A 17,497-nucleotide genomic window follows, 5' to 3' on the forward strand; every position below is an offset into this window, starting at 1 on the left:
ACTGTCACATACATCCTGTCCTTATAAAAAACATGATCCAACAGAGATATGAATGCTGACTTCGTATTAGCCAGAGAAGCACCCCCAAATTTCTTCTAGGAAGCTTCTTGGTTCATGCCACCCATTTTCCTGTTCTGCCGAAAGTCCTGGTGTTTTGTCGTTTTTAAAGCACGTCATGATGCTTTGTGGGGGCATTTACCTTGGCATCATTGTGGTCAGGTGCCAAGGTAAAAAGATGATCAGACTTACTGTCAGGTCTTGGAGGTTCCCTGATACCACCAGCAGCAACAGATACCCAAAACATTTCTTGGCAAGAAGAGCTGGCTTAGTGGAGCCATGAGCTTAGGACTGCGGAAGGATTGAGTCCACTTAGGGAGTTCTGAGGAGACGAGGGTCACTGTTGGGGTATGGTTAAGGAGGTATAGATGAGGACATGGAGCAGAGAACGGAGCCATCTGTGGAAGGCATACAGCAGCCAGGCTGTGAGCCCCAAGAGGGAAGCCGGGCTGAGGGCCAAGCTCACTCAGGAGGCCCTTCCAGGTCAGACTTCCCTGGAGCTGGAGCCAGCAGACTGGCAGTGAGCATCCCAGCTCTTCCATGGAGTGGTTGCAGTGGAGCATGGTGAAACCTCACCTGCACTCTCGGGGAGATGGAAAGACACTGGAGAGACCCTGCTCCAGTGACCTGTGGTCCCTGAATCCTCTCTTGCCCTGTGGGAGGGATAGCGCTGGGAGAATGAGGCCACCAGAGGAGCTGGGAACAGAGTGGACTCTCCATGGGAGGGGGTCCTGTGCAGATGGGAGCATGGCAGGAGGGTGAGGCACGGGGACCTTGTGAAGGAGAAGGCTGTCCAGGGAAGGAACGATTCAGACACTAGGGCAGAGATGTCCAGAGAGGGTTGGCAGGGGCTGCCACCAGTGAGTTCGGAGAGAGAAAAATTGTGATTGTGGTCAGTGGCCCCAGCACCGCACTGACTCTGAGACCTGAGTCATCAGCTTCAGTGGTGGGACACGGGGTCCAGGATGACAAGTCTCAAAAGGAAACCCATGCTTCACTGCTACCTTTACCAAGAGGGAGGCAGTGTCTCCCTGCTTGACTAGTCCACACCTAGCTGACCATGGCCCTGACTGTCATCCAGGCCTGACCTTGAGAAGCTCTTCTACTCCCCTCTAACCCCCCCCACACCCCAGTTTACCCAGGAGATCTTATCTATTTCCCCTTCCGAGGGGCGATCCATACATGAGCCTCTAGAGGGTCTTCCTTGTTACCTAGCTGACCCAAGCTAGTAGGAGCTCATGGACTCTGGACTGACAGCTGGGGAACCTGCATGGGTCTGAACTAGGCCCTCTGAATGTGGGTGACAGTTGTGTGGCTTGATCTGCTTTGTGGGGTCCCTGGCAGTGGGACCAGGACTACTTATACCAGGGTGCATGAGCTGGCTTTTTGGAGCCCATTCCCTACGGATGGGATGCCTTGCTCAGTCTTGATGCAGGGGGGAGGGCTTGGTCCTGCCTCAACTTGGTATGCCAGACTTTGTTGATCTCCCCTAGGGAGGCCTCACCCTCCTCTGAGGAGTGGATGGAGGGTAGGGGGAGTGGAGGAAAGCGGGAGAAGGGGAGGGAAGGGGAACTGTGGTTGGTATGTAAAATGAAAAAAAAAAAACCAACTTTAAATTAAAAAAAGCTCTTTTACTTCAATATTTAGAAGCCTCAAATACAGATAATCACACACACACACACACACACACACACACACACCACCACACCACTTGGGCTCTGGTTGTTCTAGCCAGGGCTCACAGTCCACTACACTTCATGACCATTCCTCCCATGGAGTCTCAGCTAACCTCATGTGATGGAAGAAACTGAGGCCAGTATGTCTAGTTTCCTGGAGTAACCATTGCCCCAAGTTCCCCCTTAATGCCGTCACCCTAAGTGAACCCATTCACCCTGCTTTCGGGGATGCCCAGAATCTGACTGTGCTGTCCCACCCAGAGCTCCTTTGGCGGGAGCACCTATGTGGCTTCATGTGTCCACAGAGGGGCCTGTGGTCACTTCAAGCCAGTGGATGTGAGCAGAGCATGGGAGGCAAGAACCACTGAGGCTCTACCCTCGAAGGGTCCACAGGCCCAGGAGAGCTGTCTAACACACATTAGACTTTACGTGAGCCTGCAGGAAACTGTCAACGGTCTTTAGCCATTGAACCTGCTGAGGCAGGAGAGGCTCTGACGAAGTAGGGATTGATGACCATAATGGCTGCCAACTACTTCTCCCCCAGTTCCGTCTGTAGCCTGGCTCATGGAGCCGTCTAAACGAGCTTCGCTGTTTCCATCTGGATCCCAACAGTCTCTCCTCCAGTCAAAGACCAAAGGGATATTATATTTAATGAAATTTGGGTGCATCAACATTCACAACCTGCACATCAAACTTAGAAAACCGCGCGGACCTCTGTGACTGCACTGTGGGAGTCTGGCCTCCCAGGTAGTGTGGTTTCTCAACCTGAGGTGCGTTCCCCTTACCTCTCCCACCCTTTGACCCTCGGTGCTGCCCCCTCAGACACCACCCACACTGGAACCACAGGCCCTTTGTACTTTCTGTTCTCTTTGCTGGAACACTTTTCTTTCAGATAACGCGTGCTTTCTCTTTGATTACTTCCTGCCTCTTCTTAAATCTGTCTTCCTCAGATGACATCTTCCCTGACCTGCCCACGTGGAACAGCAACCTCTCTAAGCCTCTCTAGTCCTTCACTCAGATTATTTCCCCCTTGTAGTACAGGTAGTATTTGGCACCACCCGAGATGGTATATCTTTGCTTCTTGTCTGTCTTCCTGCTTTAAAATTGAAGCTTCATGAGACACGGGCTCTCTGACCATAGCTGCTTCTGCAATGCCACCACCTGGAACAAGACCCAACACAAAGCAAGCATTTGCAACTCATGTGTGCTGAACAGATTAAAATAAGGGTTCTAAAGAATTTTCTTTTTCTTTTTTCTTTTCTTTTCTTTTTTTTTTTTGGTGGCTATGAGACAAGTTTTCTGGGCCTCTCTCTCCCAATCAAATTGCTATCAACAGTGTGGAGTCTGTGAGTCTGCCCTGTATAAGAATTCAGGCACTGCCTCTATTGTGTTAGTCACAGATGACACCCAGATCCAGGTCTAATTATCTAGTAACCCATCTTTCTACTCTTTTACGAGGACCTGCTACAGGGTCAACACAGATTTTTTCTGTAAAGGTCCAGACCACATATTTGGCTTAGCAAGGCTAAATGGTTCTTTTTTGCAATTCTTCAACTTTGCCTTTATGGTGAGAAAGCAGCCAGAGACATGTAAATGAGTAAGTAAAACTGTGTACCAATAAAACTTTATTTACCAAAACAAGTCGTGGGCTAGAAATCACTGGCTAATCCTTGTGTTTGGGGTTCTAAGAGAGTGTGGAGGTGCCAATGGACTCCTGATGTCTTAGTTTCCAGCAGGAGGCTAGCTTGCTGAACAGTTAGTTCATGGTCAAAGCTATATTGTGTCAACGCAGACTGATGTCTTTTTTCGTTGTTGTTTTTGTTTTTTTTCAAGACAGACTTTCTCTGTGTAGCTTTGGCTGTCCTGGAACTTGCTCTGTAGACCAAGTTGGCCTTGAACTCACAGAGATCTGCCTGCCTCTGCCTCCCAAGCACTGGGAATAAAGGTGTGTGCCACCATGGTCCGACTTGGACTGAAGTCTTCCTGTGATGTTTCGTTCCCAGAATTTCACTTTATTGCCAGACTATTGGTGATTGCCAAGGCCTTGTTTGTTGTTTGTTTGTTTGTTTCCAGTAGCCATCCCTATCATCACCTGTCTTTCTGTCTATCATCTACCCATCAACCTATCTACATGTCTGCCAAAAGCATTTGGATGCCCTTGCAGAAGGCCGCAGAATCCGAGACTAATTACATGCTAATCAGACATCTTTGAACATGACCTAGCTTCTCAAGAAGTCATGCAGACAGGCAAGAGATGATGCTCTGGCCCATGGCAATCGGCCTCAGATTCATACTGTTTAAGCTTTGCTGTAAGGAGGAGAGTGTAGCTCTTAGGGGCACTGGGTTTGCAAGTACTGCTGGAGGAGTCTGTGATGGCCAGAGCTGCAGAGGGAGATATGCCTTGGTTCATGTGGTCTCCCCGTGCCTGCACTCAAGAGGCCAGGGAGGGCTGGATGGAGACATTGCAGCTGCGGCAAGCTGTCTGAGCTCCACGTGCAGCTCTCGGGTAGCTGGAATGAGTTTCCGTCATTGGGCAGGCAGGGCTGTTGCAGACCTGGGTAGAGTGTCGATGTCAGTAGGACCCCTGCCCCTCTTGTCCTACACTGCACTGAGCCACGAAGCGCAGAACTGGGACAGAATATGACCTCTGGGGTAGCCCCCAGGAAGAGCCTCCAAGAAGGACTGCCGTCTAGACAAACAGGAGTGCAAGCAGAGATGCTCAATTAGCTGTGGATGTTTGTTTTTGTGAGATAAGGTGTCACTGTGCCAGAAACAGCTGGCAGGCAGATAGAATGGCATCTCTGAACCCGAGACTCCCCCCCCCCCCCCCCCCCCCCCCCCGCCTCCTGCTCCGCTTTCCACTCTCTTTCCTGCTTTCACGTGGTCTTGTTTGGCAGTTGTAAAAGCAACAGACTTAGGAAAAGAGCCAGGGATTTAACAACCGAACCCCTGGCATGAATCATGAGTCAGGACCATGCCAGGGTAACAACCCCATGGTGCTAATGAAGGGGAGAGCGAGCAGCTGCTCAAGGCAGCCTGTTCAATCATCCCAACAGCCAAAGCCTGGGCTCTTCCCAGAGGCCCCGACAAGGCTTCATGTAAACCTGCTCTTCGACATGTTAGCACAGAGGCTATTTCTTGTGGTTCACCCCCCCACCCCACGCCCCCACACACACCTCCATCAGCGTCTTGTTTATATAATGAGCATCCTTCCACACACTGGGAAGTCTCCATCATGGGGTTTTTTCACACTGCACTGCACATCTCTAAACCGGGGCTGTCGCTTCTAATTTGTCTCTAAGATGCTGCTGTGATATTTAAATCGGGAGCATTGAGTCTCCACCGGGTGTGGTTTGGTTTTGATCGGAACTGTTTGAGTTACTGACTGGCAGAAGGGGCCTCCTTGGGTGTTTTAGGAAGTGGAGCCCCACTACCACCTCCCCTGCTCTGCCCCCTGGAGTCTCAGCTTGCTGGAGCTGGGAAGCCTTTATCTTTGATTCAGAGCTTTCTTGTCATTAAGAGCCCCTGGAAAAATGCGGTTGTTGCCCCAGTGGGGTAAAGAGCACAGTGTCATCATGGCTGGAGGGAGTCCTTGCTCAGGAGGATGGGGGGGGCAGTGGCTACTACCATTAGAGAGGTAGGACAGCCAACCCAGGCAGATGCGGGGAGGGGAACCTGGAGGGAGAGACTCTGAGAGTGTGAAGAAATTCAGACAAATTTAGAAACAGTATTTCTGCTTACAGGGGATGCCATTGAGATGTAGAGAGCACCTATTGTGTACCAATTCGGTGTAGGGAGCCAGGTGACATGAGGTGACCCCATGGGGATTGTGTGGCACATATATCAAGGAGCCTTGGTAAGGGCATCTATATCCATTCCCTCCTTCTGCCGGTGTTTGCTGGTGCTGACTCTTTAGAAGCCCCTCAGGTACGTCTGGCTCTGTTAGGCAACACGTAAGCCCTCTGGACCACCCGCAGAGTATTCTATTTCTGTATATATTTATGGCCCCCCTGAGAGTCGCTGCAGATGACTGCTTGCCAGGGTCTTGATGAATCTAGCGGTGCTAATATCACAAACCCAACTGGGCTGCAAGGTAATTTGCCTTCCATTGCCTGGCATTTCCTGCCATCCTTTGGAGGAAGGAAATTGCAGAGTCCAATTTATTGCCAAAGCATGGTCCTTGGGTTTTTATGGGAGGTAATGGTGAATTATTTATAGATTCTTGGGCCTAGGAAGCAAATGTGTCTAGACCTGCCTTGTTTTACAGACACAGAAATATAATGGTACTGAGTCCTTCGCCACCAGCTACATCTCTGCCTGGATTCTGTTGTGGGACTCTAACCACCCAGGACTGGGCTGTTTATTCTCTTCCTATAAGACCTCAGAGTAAATCCTGGAAGGGACAATGACATTAGTTGCGGGACCTGAGGTTCAGAGAGGTTAAGTAACTCGTTCAGTTCAGTCACCCAGCAGGTAAGTGGCAAAGATGCCAAAGGAACAAAACAGATACCAAGGTCCCTGGCCCCAAGAACACTGCCCAGAGATGCAGAACTTGAGCTTTGTCAGGCTGCCTTAAAAGTCTCAAAAGGACTCAAAGGTGCAAGCAAGTCTTGGAGTCAAGGTGGTCATTGACTGCTCTGCATTCAGTCTTTCCCTTTACCCGTGCTGCCTCTTAGGCATTTCTTTGTAGTTTAAACCCTAGTTAGCACTCACTGTGGGGTTCCTTCTTAAGTCCTATCAGCTCACTATCTAGTACCAAATGCAGAAGCTTCCTCACCACCCTGACTTCATCCGCTCTAAACCTTGGAAGAACCTTCAAGCTGCACCTACAGCGAACACCCAGGTAACAAGCCACAGCTGCTGACCCACACACAGACCCTCTGGGAGCTGTAGGACCAAGTGCACACTGAGAGCACATGGGGAAAGCTAGTCATAGCCAGCCCCTGCCTTGCCCTACAGCCTTTCTCCTGAGCTGGGCCACGCTTCAGCCCCATCAGGCCATGTGCAGCTCCTCTATGTCCATGTTATGTCCGGTTTATGCTCCTTGGGTATTTTGTTCCTTCTGTCCATAGTTGTCCAGCTTGGACCCTGCCTGCCTGCATTTTTGACTTCCCTGATCTAGGTCATGTGACTGGATTCTATAATCACAGCATTTTGTGCTCATGTTGTCCTGGTAGACTTGTCTTCACTGGCTCTTGAGATATCTGGAGATAGAAGGACAGGAGCTTATCCTTAGAGACAGGTGCAGATCTGGTTCCCAAGGAAAGGAAAAAGATGTAAGAGTAGGCTTCTTGGATGTAGGGTCAATGAAAAAGAAAGCATGGGATACGAGATGAGGATGCTGCAGAGTCGGCCTACAGTCTCACTACCACAGTGACCTGAAGACTATCTTGAGTTGAAGAATGTTTTCTTCAAATGGGAGCTGACAGTTTCCCCCAAAGTGTTAGAAAGAAGTGTTAGGTAAAGGTCCATATCTCCACTCCTGTTAGCCCTCATGCTATGGCCTAAATCTTGCTCCCTTGAAGCCTCACGTCACTGAGTGGTCACATCTTGGGCTTTGGAATCAGGTGGATTGTGCTTTGGAAACTCAGCTGCTGTCACAATAAGCTCTTTTCAAAACTCATGTCACTATCAAAGGCAGGTGATCATGGGGTTCTGCTCCATAAAGCCTGTGACCCCACCGTTCTCAGTGGCCTTTGAGCCCCCTGATGCTTTCCTGGGGGGTGGCCAGCGGACATGGAAAGGCAGTGAGCACAGTGGCCTGTGTGAATGCAGATGTTCACAAAGCCACTTCTGCTCACACTCCTTAGGGAGGAAGTGCTCCTACAGCCTCATCCAGGTGCAAGGACTAGAGTCACATGACTTTGAGAGGCAGCAGAAGATAAGAAATGCCAACCTGGCAAGGTCTAATAGGCTCTGTGGTTCTTCCAAATTCTGTCTTGCTCATGTTGAAATGAACTTTCTGGAATAGCTAATGTGGACATAAATGACTCCTGCTCAGCGGCCAGTCAGCATGCATTCTGTGTATCTTCTCAGCATAAAGCTAGGCAGCATGCAGCAGAGGTGCTGGTAGAATCGTTTCTCTGTTTTCCACATAAACAGTTGAAATCAGGGGGCAGGAGAGATGGCCCAGTGGTTAACAGCACCGACTGCTCTTCCAGAGGACCCGGGTTCAATTCCCAGCACCCACATGGTGGCTCACAACTGTCTGTAATTACATTTTCAGGGGATCCAACATCCTCACATAGACATACATCTAGGCAAAACACCAATGTGCATAAAAATAAAAATAAGAAAATTAAAGAAAAGAGTTGAAATCAGGCCTCTGTAGATGACTCAGTGGGTAAAGTGCTTGCCACAGTATGAGGGCCTGAGTTCTGTACCTGGCACCTATATGAAATTCCTGTACCATCCTTCCTGCTTGTCATCCCGGGGCTGGGGAGGAGGATACAAGAGCATCCTTAGTGCTCACTGACTGGACAGCCTACGTGAGGGGCTGGAGAGATGGCTCACCAGTTAAGAGCGCTTGTTACCCTCACAGAGAGCGCCTTAGGTTCTCAGCTCCCGCATGATAGCTCCCAACCATCTGTCACTCCAGTTCCAGACACTCCAATGTTTTCTTCCTCTGGGGGCACAGCACACTCGTGGTACACAGACATATGTGCAGGCAAAACCATTCAGACACATTTAAAACAAAATCTTTAGAACTAAATTTTCAAAAAGAAAGGCATGAGACTGGGAGGGTAATGGGGTGGAGGGCCCCAGAGGTGTTAGGAGGGAGGTAGAGGTGGATGAATATGAGCAAAACACATTGTATAAATAAATCAAATTTTCAAAAATGAATAAAAAAATTTTTTTTTAAAAAGAAAAATGGAATAAAGTAGTGATTAAGATTTGTGTCTGAGGCCACTGCCCAGGCTTCATTCCTGATGACAGTACACGCCTGTGCTGTGAGCTTGGGTGAGGGTTTTACTGTTCTGAACCCAATTCCTCACCTGCTCTGAAAGAGAACCAAACTGCTGCCCCTCCATAGGGCTGTGGGCGGAGGTGATGAGGGTAGGCATCCAGATCTCAGAAGAGTCCATGGTCCCATGAAGGGGCGCCTGTTTCATGGTTGTTTATTATTGCAGTTCCTCATGGCTGTCTGAAACAAAGCAAAAGCCCAATTTAAAACACAGCTGCCTGTCTGTCACACACTGCAGGGTTACGCTGACAGATAGCAGCCCAGGGATCCCAAATTCAATGAATGTTTGTGTGATAAGTTAGACGCAGTTTCATCACCTGGTTCTAGCGACCACAGGCTGTCTTCTGGGCCATCGCTGGCTTGCCAGCAGGGGGACAAACGAGTCACCACAGGCAGCACTTTGGAGGGCTATCGGGGACCCTGTGAGCTGTGTGTTGTAGGGAACACAGACTGTCCCTAACAGGTCTTCTAGTTTCTAGAACTTTCTATAGAGGCTCCTGCTCTGTGATTTTTCCAAAACGAAAGCAAGAAATCTCTGCAGGCTTCCAAAGAGGCACATGGGAGTTAGTGGTCACTTGTCCTCCCGTCTCCCATCAGGCTTCCAGGTGTAGTGGCACTCAGTGGGTAAGGGACTGTTTCCTCCAAGTCCACGCCTATTAGTCCTCTCCCAGGAATTCCCAGACGCTGAGCATGCTGCCAGGGAGGTGCTAAGAGGCAGGCTCTCCAGCTGGCTACCCTCCTTGTGAGTAAGTTTAACCACTTGAATCAGTGCAGGCCTGTAATAGGGGCCAATGTCGGAAGCAAGAACAGCCTCTTCCATGTGTTAAGGTCCTGCCTATTTGGGGCAGGAACAGTGCCTGAGAACTTCTGCACATTCATTACTTTGGCAAGCTTCTCCACAGGGAGAGGCCCGGCCCCTGTTTATAATCGCTGTGGTCCTGGCATGTCCGGTAACCCTCACTTTCTGGAGCCCTTCCTTCCCTGTGACTCAGCTGCTCTCACCCCGGCTCCTGTACACAGTGCTCCTTGTTTACATTGTACTCGGAGGACCCGACAGAGTTTAGCCTATACGAAGGCTTGACTGATGTTGATTTCAAGTTTTTATTTAGTCATTTAAAAAAATCATTTTTATTTATGTGTACGTGTGCACGAGTGTATGCTCATGTGTGTTGGGGTCAGTAGGAAAGTATTGGTTTATCCAGAGCTAGAGTTACAGGTGGCTTGGGACTGAACTCTGGCTTTCTGGAAGAGCAGCAAGAGCTCTCATCCACTGAGGCATCTCTCCAGTCCCTGGCATTTCTTTTTAAATCCACAATTGTGCTAGTGGACTTAGCTGTCTCTCTTTTGCCCCGCCCCCCCATGGTTTGTTCAACACACATGTTCAACAGTGTGTGTACAGGAGTAACTCATTTGAGTCCTAAAGACAGCAGTTACAGCACAAATGTCCCCTAGCCCACGAGAGCCTGACACCCTTCCACAGCCTCTACCACTTAGTCTCATTTTTTTTGTTTGTTTGATTGGTTTTTTGTTTGTTTGTTTTTGTTTTTTGTTTTTTGGGTTTTTTTTGGTTTTTTGAGACAGGGTTTCTCTGTGTAGCTTTGTGCCTTTCCTGGATCTCACTCTGTAGACCAGGCTGGCCTCAAACTCACAGAGATCCGCCTGCCTCTGCCTCCCGAGTGCTGGGATTAAAGGCCTGTGCCACCACCGCCCATCGGTCCAAGTCTCATTTTTACATGAAGGAATCTATCACCAGATTTGTCTGAGGTAAAAAATGAGACAAGGTATCATTTGGTGGTTTCCATAGTTTAAGCTACACAAATAATTTCGCATAATTGAAGAATAACGAGTTGAGCCAGGCTCAGAGTTCTACACCCAGGATCATGCCCCAAATCCACACTCAGAGCTGCTCCTCAGGCGTCTTCCTCAGCCTTCCCCAGCATAGGTCACCACCCAACAGCTGCTTTGGGAAGCTGCCACATTCCATCTGTATGGCATTTGAAGTCTAGTCATCAGATTGGCTGAGTCTTATCCACATGTTCACTCCCTAGCTACGGGGGATACTGGAAAAGGGTGTGTGACATTCTCAGCCTCCAAAGTGGTAAGCGGCCTTGTGAGAAAGCTGAGTCCTGTTCCCAAATAGGAAGGAGATTAGTGTGTGCAGAGACTTCATAGGACTCAGCAGTTAATGTTTGACACATAGCCACTGATAAAGATGTATTCCTTCAGAGAGGATGCTCATGGCCATTTGGTGAGGGACCAAGGTTTAGCACTGTGGCAGCCCTGGTGAGCAGGTGGTGGTTTAGACTGGTTGAAAGAAGGGAGTGGTGAATCCTTGGAGACAGTGTGGTTTTGCTAAGACTGCTATTACAAGTACCATGGACTTGAACAACAGAGCTGCATGAACTCACAGCTCTGTAGTCCAAAACTCTAAGTGCGTTGGCAGGGTTGGCTCCTATTGAAGGATGGGAAGGAAGGGTCTAGTCTGTTCTTTCCAGTAGAGAGTCATCAACCAGTGCCCAGAATTGCTTTCTATGGCTATACCCAAATGGCAAAGCACATGGACAGAATTGCCGTGAGTAGCATCCTATGGTTGTGAGAGGATGCAGCCTTGGTATGAGGACAAACTATGGAAGGCAGAGTGAAGCATCAGGAAGCTCCTTCATTCTGACTGATTTCCGGAGCCACTAGATCACCCATTTTCCGGGCTCACCACTGCTGTGAGTTACCATTTAGTTAAATAGCCTTGTGGTTTAGCCACTTTGAGCTGAGGTTTCCTGTTACTTACAGCCAAGAGCATCCTTAAGTGATGCAGTGTGTTGTCAGCTCTGTTGGGCTGCTGTTTCTTTGAGATTTGGGATTAGATTTGGTTGATCTCCATGTCCAGCCCAGGGCCTGATGTTCAGCACATGCTTCAGCACCCGGATGAATCAATGGGTAATGGCAAATCGATGTCCTGTGTATAAAGGTGTGGAAACTTCATCATCAATAGGACTTGCTCTGCTTGATGACAATGTGTTCTAGCCTCGCTCCATGACATGAGCAAAGAGGTTGTAAATCTGGGGAACAGAGGGAATGAAAAGAAGATTAATACCTCCCACAGAAAGGATGCCTCCCCTCCATGCTTCTTCCCTAGCCTTCAGAACCTTTATACATGAAACCTGGGGGTCTTCTGTTTCTCTTTCACATTCTTCAATATCCTCCCTCTCCAAACCTACAGGCTGTCAGCCAGCAAGTCCTGTCCACTCTACTCCCCGGTCTGTCTCAAATTCACCCACGTCTGCCCAGGCCTCCATGGTGTTTGGAAGGCTGCCCAGGTCCCAGTACCTCTCTCAACGAGGCTCCCAGTTTCCTTTCTACCTCCCTTCTACCCCATTTCCACCTTGTAGCCCGAGAGATCCTGCAAAAATGCAAACACACCATGCCTACCCCTTGCTCCGAAATCCATTCTGCCCAGAGTAAACTGCAAGGAAGCCACACTCATGATCAGGACCCTTCCACCTCCGCCTGCCTGTCTCTTGTCTCATCCCTCCACCACTGATTCTCTCCTTCTTTGAACACCCAAGCCTTTTCCCACCTTGCAGTCTCGATTTCGTGGGTGGATATGTGTGTGTGCACATGCATGTATGCATGGGTGCACATCTATGTGAGCATACACAAACGTGCGTATAGATGGGTGTGGAAGACAGAGGTCAACAGTTTTGTCAGGTGTTTCTCAGGAGCTATCCATTTGGTCTTGTTTGTTTTGAGACAAGGTCTCTCTTTGGCTTAGGGCATGCCAACTCAGTAGATTGGCTGGTTAGGCTAGATCCACTTGTCTTTGTCCCCCAGTGCTGGTATCACAAACATGTGCCACTGTGCTAGATTTCTTTCTTAAATATAGATTTCGGGGACAGGACGCAGGTCTGCATGCTGTGTGTCAAGTACCTTACTCCAGCCCCTCAGTCTATACCCGCCTCCTGGAACATTTCTCCATTTTCTTTTTTTAAGTTTTAAAAGCACTACATATATATACTCACAAAAGAATATATAAAACACAAGTATGTTTCTCATGCATGTGTTCACCCACAGGATAAAGGTTGCTTGTAAGTCTAGAATATATGTTGCCACCACCTGCGTGGTGATGAATCAAAGGTCCTGATGGACCAGTCATTTCTCACAGCATCTCCTGTGACAGCCACTTGGCCTGGCATTGAAAGCTCATCTTCAGAGTTTGTCGCCTGTGTGGAATTCCACCAGCAGACACTCAGTTATGCTTCTCTGACTGTTGGACACAGAGCCATTGCGTGATTTCCGTCACTTCCTTGGATGGATGTTATGGTGTCAGAGTCCCTCTCTGCAAGGAGCTATAGTTCATTCGAGTTTGTAGCTGTAGTGTTTCCTGTTATGATTGTTCTGTAATTTGTTTATCTGTTCTGCCGTGTGCATCTGGGTTGTTTCTTGTTTGGGGTTATTACGAACAATGTCACCATGGACATTTGAATACATGTATCCTAGGGCCGGTGGGAAAGTTGTGCAATGGAATTTTCTAGAAGTAGATCTGCTGAGCTGGTCTTTAAAGCATCTTTATCTAAGTGGGGATTGCATGAGCTCCATTCCAGTACTGGACATGGCTTTGTGTTCTTATTTGTCCCTCACATCAGCCCCTGGAGGTCAATGTCATCCTTTCCATCCTGCAGGTAAATAAGCTGCTTAAATCACAAGCATGGTGCTCAGTCTGTGGGAGTCAAACCCTAGCTTTTCCTGTAATGACATATGTTAGCCCTGCTGAGGTTTTGTGGGTCCATATTAGCTGCAATGTATGACTATGAATGTGCTGGGGAGATGAACTTCCTTGGATAGCAGAGCGCCATGACCCCAGTCTGTTGCACATTAGACCCACCCAGTCTGTGTCCCAAATGCAGCAGCAGTGATGATGATGATGGAGTGGGTGTCTAGATAGATCTCATTGTGGGTTTATTTGCATGTCTCTTTGACTAATGATATTGAGTCTGTGGCTGTCTAATTGGACATGTGCATATCATTTAGTGTCTGTTCAGGTCTCTTGATCATTTTTAATTATATTTGTCTTCTTTTTTGGTTCTTAAAAATTTATTGTATGTGTTTTTCACATCATGTATCTTGATTCCACTCATTCCCCATCCCTTCACACCCTCCCTCTGCCCCTGCACCCCCCCCCATAAAGCAAAATTAAAGAGAAATAAAGGAAGAAAATAAAATGAGAAAAATTTTTTAAAGGGAAGGAATTAAAAATCTCATCATGGAAGCTGCACTGCCACCCAACAAGTCATGTCATATACCTCTTGCAAGTGTTCATTGCAAAGAGTCATTGGTCTGGTGCAAGGTCCCTGGTCTCCACTACATGTTCGATGCTGGGCCCCCACTAGAACGCTTGCTGGATATCCTACTGGCACCCTGTGTTATAGAGATCCTGCAGCTTTGGGTCTGTGAGTCAGGTCCCTTCATGTGCCCAGCAGATCATAAGTGGGGTGGATGTTGGGGCAGGCCAAATCATAACCCTGGGTCTGGGCCTGGGCAGCTGTAGGGTTGGTCTGCCAGATGGGTAATGGGGACAAGCTGTCCCATGCTCACAATTATGGGGCACAACTCACCCATACCTTCACTGACAGGGTTGGATCTGTTGTGCTGCCCTGGCGGGCTGCAGGGCCTGCTCTCCTGAGTGTTGCAGCTGGTGGCGGGCAAGGATGGCTCTTACACTTTTTAAAAATTTTTTTAAATATGTTTATGTGTATGGGTGTTTTGTCTACATATATATCTGTGAGCCACAGCATGCAGTACCTGCTGAGGCCAGAAGAAGGCGTCAGATTCCTTGGAATTGGAGTTAGAGATGGTTGTGAGCTGCCATGTGGATGCTGGGTATTGAACTTGGGTCCACTGGAAGAGTAACAAGTGTTCTTAGCTGCTGAGCCATCTCTCTTGTCTTCTAAAGGACATTTTAGAGTTCTTTATGTATTGTGGGTACTTTTCCTTTGTAGCCGTATGCATTACAAATATGTTCACTCAGTCTATGGCGTGTCTTCATTTAAAAATAGTTTTAATTGCATTATTTATTTATTTGTATGTGGGTATATACTATGGTACATGTGTGGAGGTCAGGGACAATTCGAGGGACCCAGTTCTCTCTTTTTACTGTGTAGATCTCAGGGACCAAACTCAAGTCATCAGACTTGGTGGCAAGCACCTTTATCCACTAAGTCACCCTACTGGGCCCTTTTCTTCATTTTTTCATGGTGTCTTTTGAAGAACAAGAGACTTGACTTTTGATTCAATTCAAGTGAACATTTTTCTTTCATGCTTGCTGTCTTTTCTGAAATGTAGCTGCACTATCGAAAGGTGGTGCTTCTGTTAGAAGTGTGCACGTTTAGCACACTTCAAAGTTGATGCCACCATGTAGTAAAGCCAGAGCTTCTGTCCAGATCTGTTTGACTCCTGGGCTTCACACTCACCAAACAAGTCATGCTGTCTCTCTGAGCCTCAGTTTCCCTTCCTGCAAAGGGAGATAAAAGTAAGGACCATTCCTCATATTTGTTAGAAGAACCCGGCAAGCTCAAGTGTGGAGTTCCGCAAGGTGTCAAGCATGATGAAAGTACCCTGTAATGACCCTCTTTTGTTTGCTTCCAGTGGAGGCAGAGCAGAAGGAAATAATTCCTCTTGTTTATTTCCAGTATATCAAGGCCTTTTACAATGAAACCTGGTACAGAAGACATGGACATCCCATAGACCCGGATACCTTGACCCTGCTCTGGTCTGTGACTGTGTCCATATTCGCAATTGGTGGCCTGGTGGGGACGCTGATGGTGAAGATCATCGGAAAGTTTCTTGGGAGGTCAGTACGGGCATTGTTTCTGTTTGGGGGGTCCCGTCTATAACAATTATAAGGTGTCTGCATCATTGTCAGTGCCCCGGCAGGCAACAGGGTTCCACACAGTTTAACTGTAGAGGCTTTACTGCCTAAAGGGCAGAGGGAAGACAGAAAGTGTCAGTGTCCAGGAAGATTGGGTGATACAGTGACAAACGAGGCTGAAACTGTGGAGTGCCTGGGCTGTGTAGAACCCAAGTGAGGGGAGCAGGGAAGAAATGCCCTATGCCTCTATTCTCCCACCCTCCAATCTGCTGCGGGAAACCAAGGTGCCTGGTTGATGTCGTCCAAGAAGCCGAATAGAGCAGGAAGGGGAATGGTCTCTGGAAAACTGGAGAACACCCAGCACAGAGCCTTAGAGATTGTTCCACAGAAGCACAGGGTGATCATCCTTGTAAGATGACCAGCTATTCAGTATGTCTTCCACTGTATGATGGATGCACACTTGGGGAATTTCAGGTTGTTCCCATCAACAAAAAGGCTGCAGTAAATTAAGTATCGAAAACTCCAAGTTTAGAGCTGAGGAGATGGCCCAGTCAGATAGCACTTACCTTATAAGTATTATCACCTGAGTTCAGATCCTGCAAATCCACATAAAAAGTCAGGCACAGTGGCACATCCTTATAATCCCAGGGACGGCAAGATTCTGAGGCTGAGATGGGAGGGCTCCTGGAAGCTTGCAAGCCAGCTAGTCTAGTTGACTTGGTGAGGCTCCAGGCCAAAGAGAGACCCTGTTTCAAATATGATGGAAGGTGCCTGAACAATAACTCTAACTTCCACATGCAATCACACAACAGTGTACCCATGTACAACACACACACACACACACACACACACACACACACACACACACACACACACCAGTTTAGGTTCCCACCCAGGCCCTCACCACTCAGACCCACTTTGCTTTGTTTGCCTCATCTCTATTTATGGCATGAATCCTTCTTAGGGCAGTGTGGTTTATCAGACTCCACCCATACATAGCCCAGTGTCTTCTCTGTTTCTCTGTCTCCTTTCTGCTAACAACAGCCTCTTGGTTATGTGTGGGCAAGACAGTTTCTGCAAGTTTCATGTCTGAACTTGAATCATGAGTCTCCCACTACTAGCTGGATGACCTTGGCCAAGTCATCTAATTGAGTCAAAGTGCAGGCTGATGGCCCCCACTGAGGCAATGTTACAAGTGCTAGGGAAAAGGCATGGAGGGAGAACGCTGTGGAAAGGATCCTAGTGACCAGACACCATGTGTCTATGATTACCTTCAATACACACAGAATGACTGCTCTATTTTGAATTCACACATACTAGAGAGAGGATTCATCAAGCCCTAGAAAATCTCTCAGACTCTGGGGTTACAGAAACACCACTAAGAAAGGTCCCACCCATTCTTCTCACCCTGCCTGATGTCCCCAACAAAGAACTCATTAGAATACTGATGTTGCAGCAAGAATCCCTGAAGACCTTGTTGGAGACATCCATGCGGTGCCTCTGAAGGTATATGCTGCCCAGTGAGCTAGGGGAAGTTCTGGTGTTGTCCCAAGGAAAACACCAGAGCCAGAGCAGTTTAACTACTGGGGTCTCAGGACTAGGAAAGCGTAGCCATTGCCTAAGGCAGTGAAGGATGTCCTTTGGGGTCCTCCAATGTTCCAGGCATCCTCACATACTCTCTTGTTTCATCTGCTCTGTTTTGGTGGGTCTATGGATGGGGAATGGGAGATCAGAGAGGTCAGGGTGCTGTGTAGACTCAGCCAGCTCACATGTGGCTGAGCTAACGCTGAGAGCAGCCCGCAATGGCCCGACCCCACCATCTTTTCCCAGTTCAAGTGGATCTTGGGTAGGGGCTCCGCTGGCAACAGTACTGTGAAGTCTGTGACTGCTGAGCCATAGGCACACAGTGAAGTCGTGCCCAGATGGCACCACTGGCCA

At 48.4% G+C, this 17,497-nt stretch overlaps 1 protein-coding gene across 1 annotated transcript in view; it reads left to right on the forward strand.

The window, feature by feature from the left end:
• The window catches only part of LOC128109038 (solute carrier family 2, facilitated glucose transporter member 9-like), a 141,036-nt gene that overhangs the window by 13,907 nt on the left and 109,632 nt on the right, over positions 1 to 17,497 (forward strand). Inside the window, exon 4 of the mRNA XM_052736037.1 lies at positions 15,381 to 15,541. Coding sequence (XP_052591997.1) covers positions 15,381 to 15,541 — 161 coding nt within the window. The remainder of the gene's footprint in view (positions 1 to 15,380; positions 15,542 to 17,497) is intronic.

This window comes from Peromyscus californicus, unplaced genomic scaffold (genome assembly GCF_007827085.1).
Source record: "Peromyscus californicus insignis strain IS unplaced genomic scaffold, ASM782708v3 Scaffold_13__1_contigs__length_99412109, whole genome shotgun sequence".
In the NCBI taxonomy this organism is placed as follows: domain Eukaryota; kingdom Metazoa; phylum Chordata; class Mammalia; order Rodentia; family Cricetidae; genus Peromyscus; species Peromyscus californicus.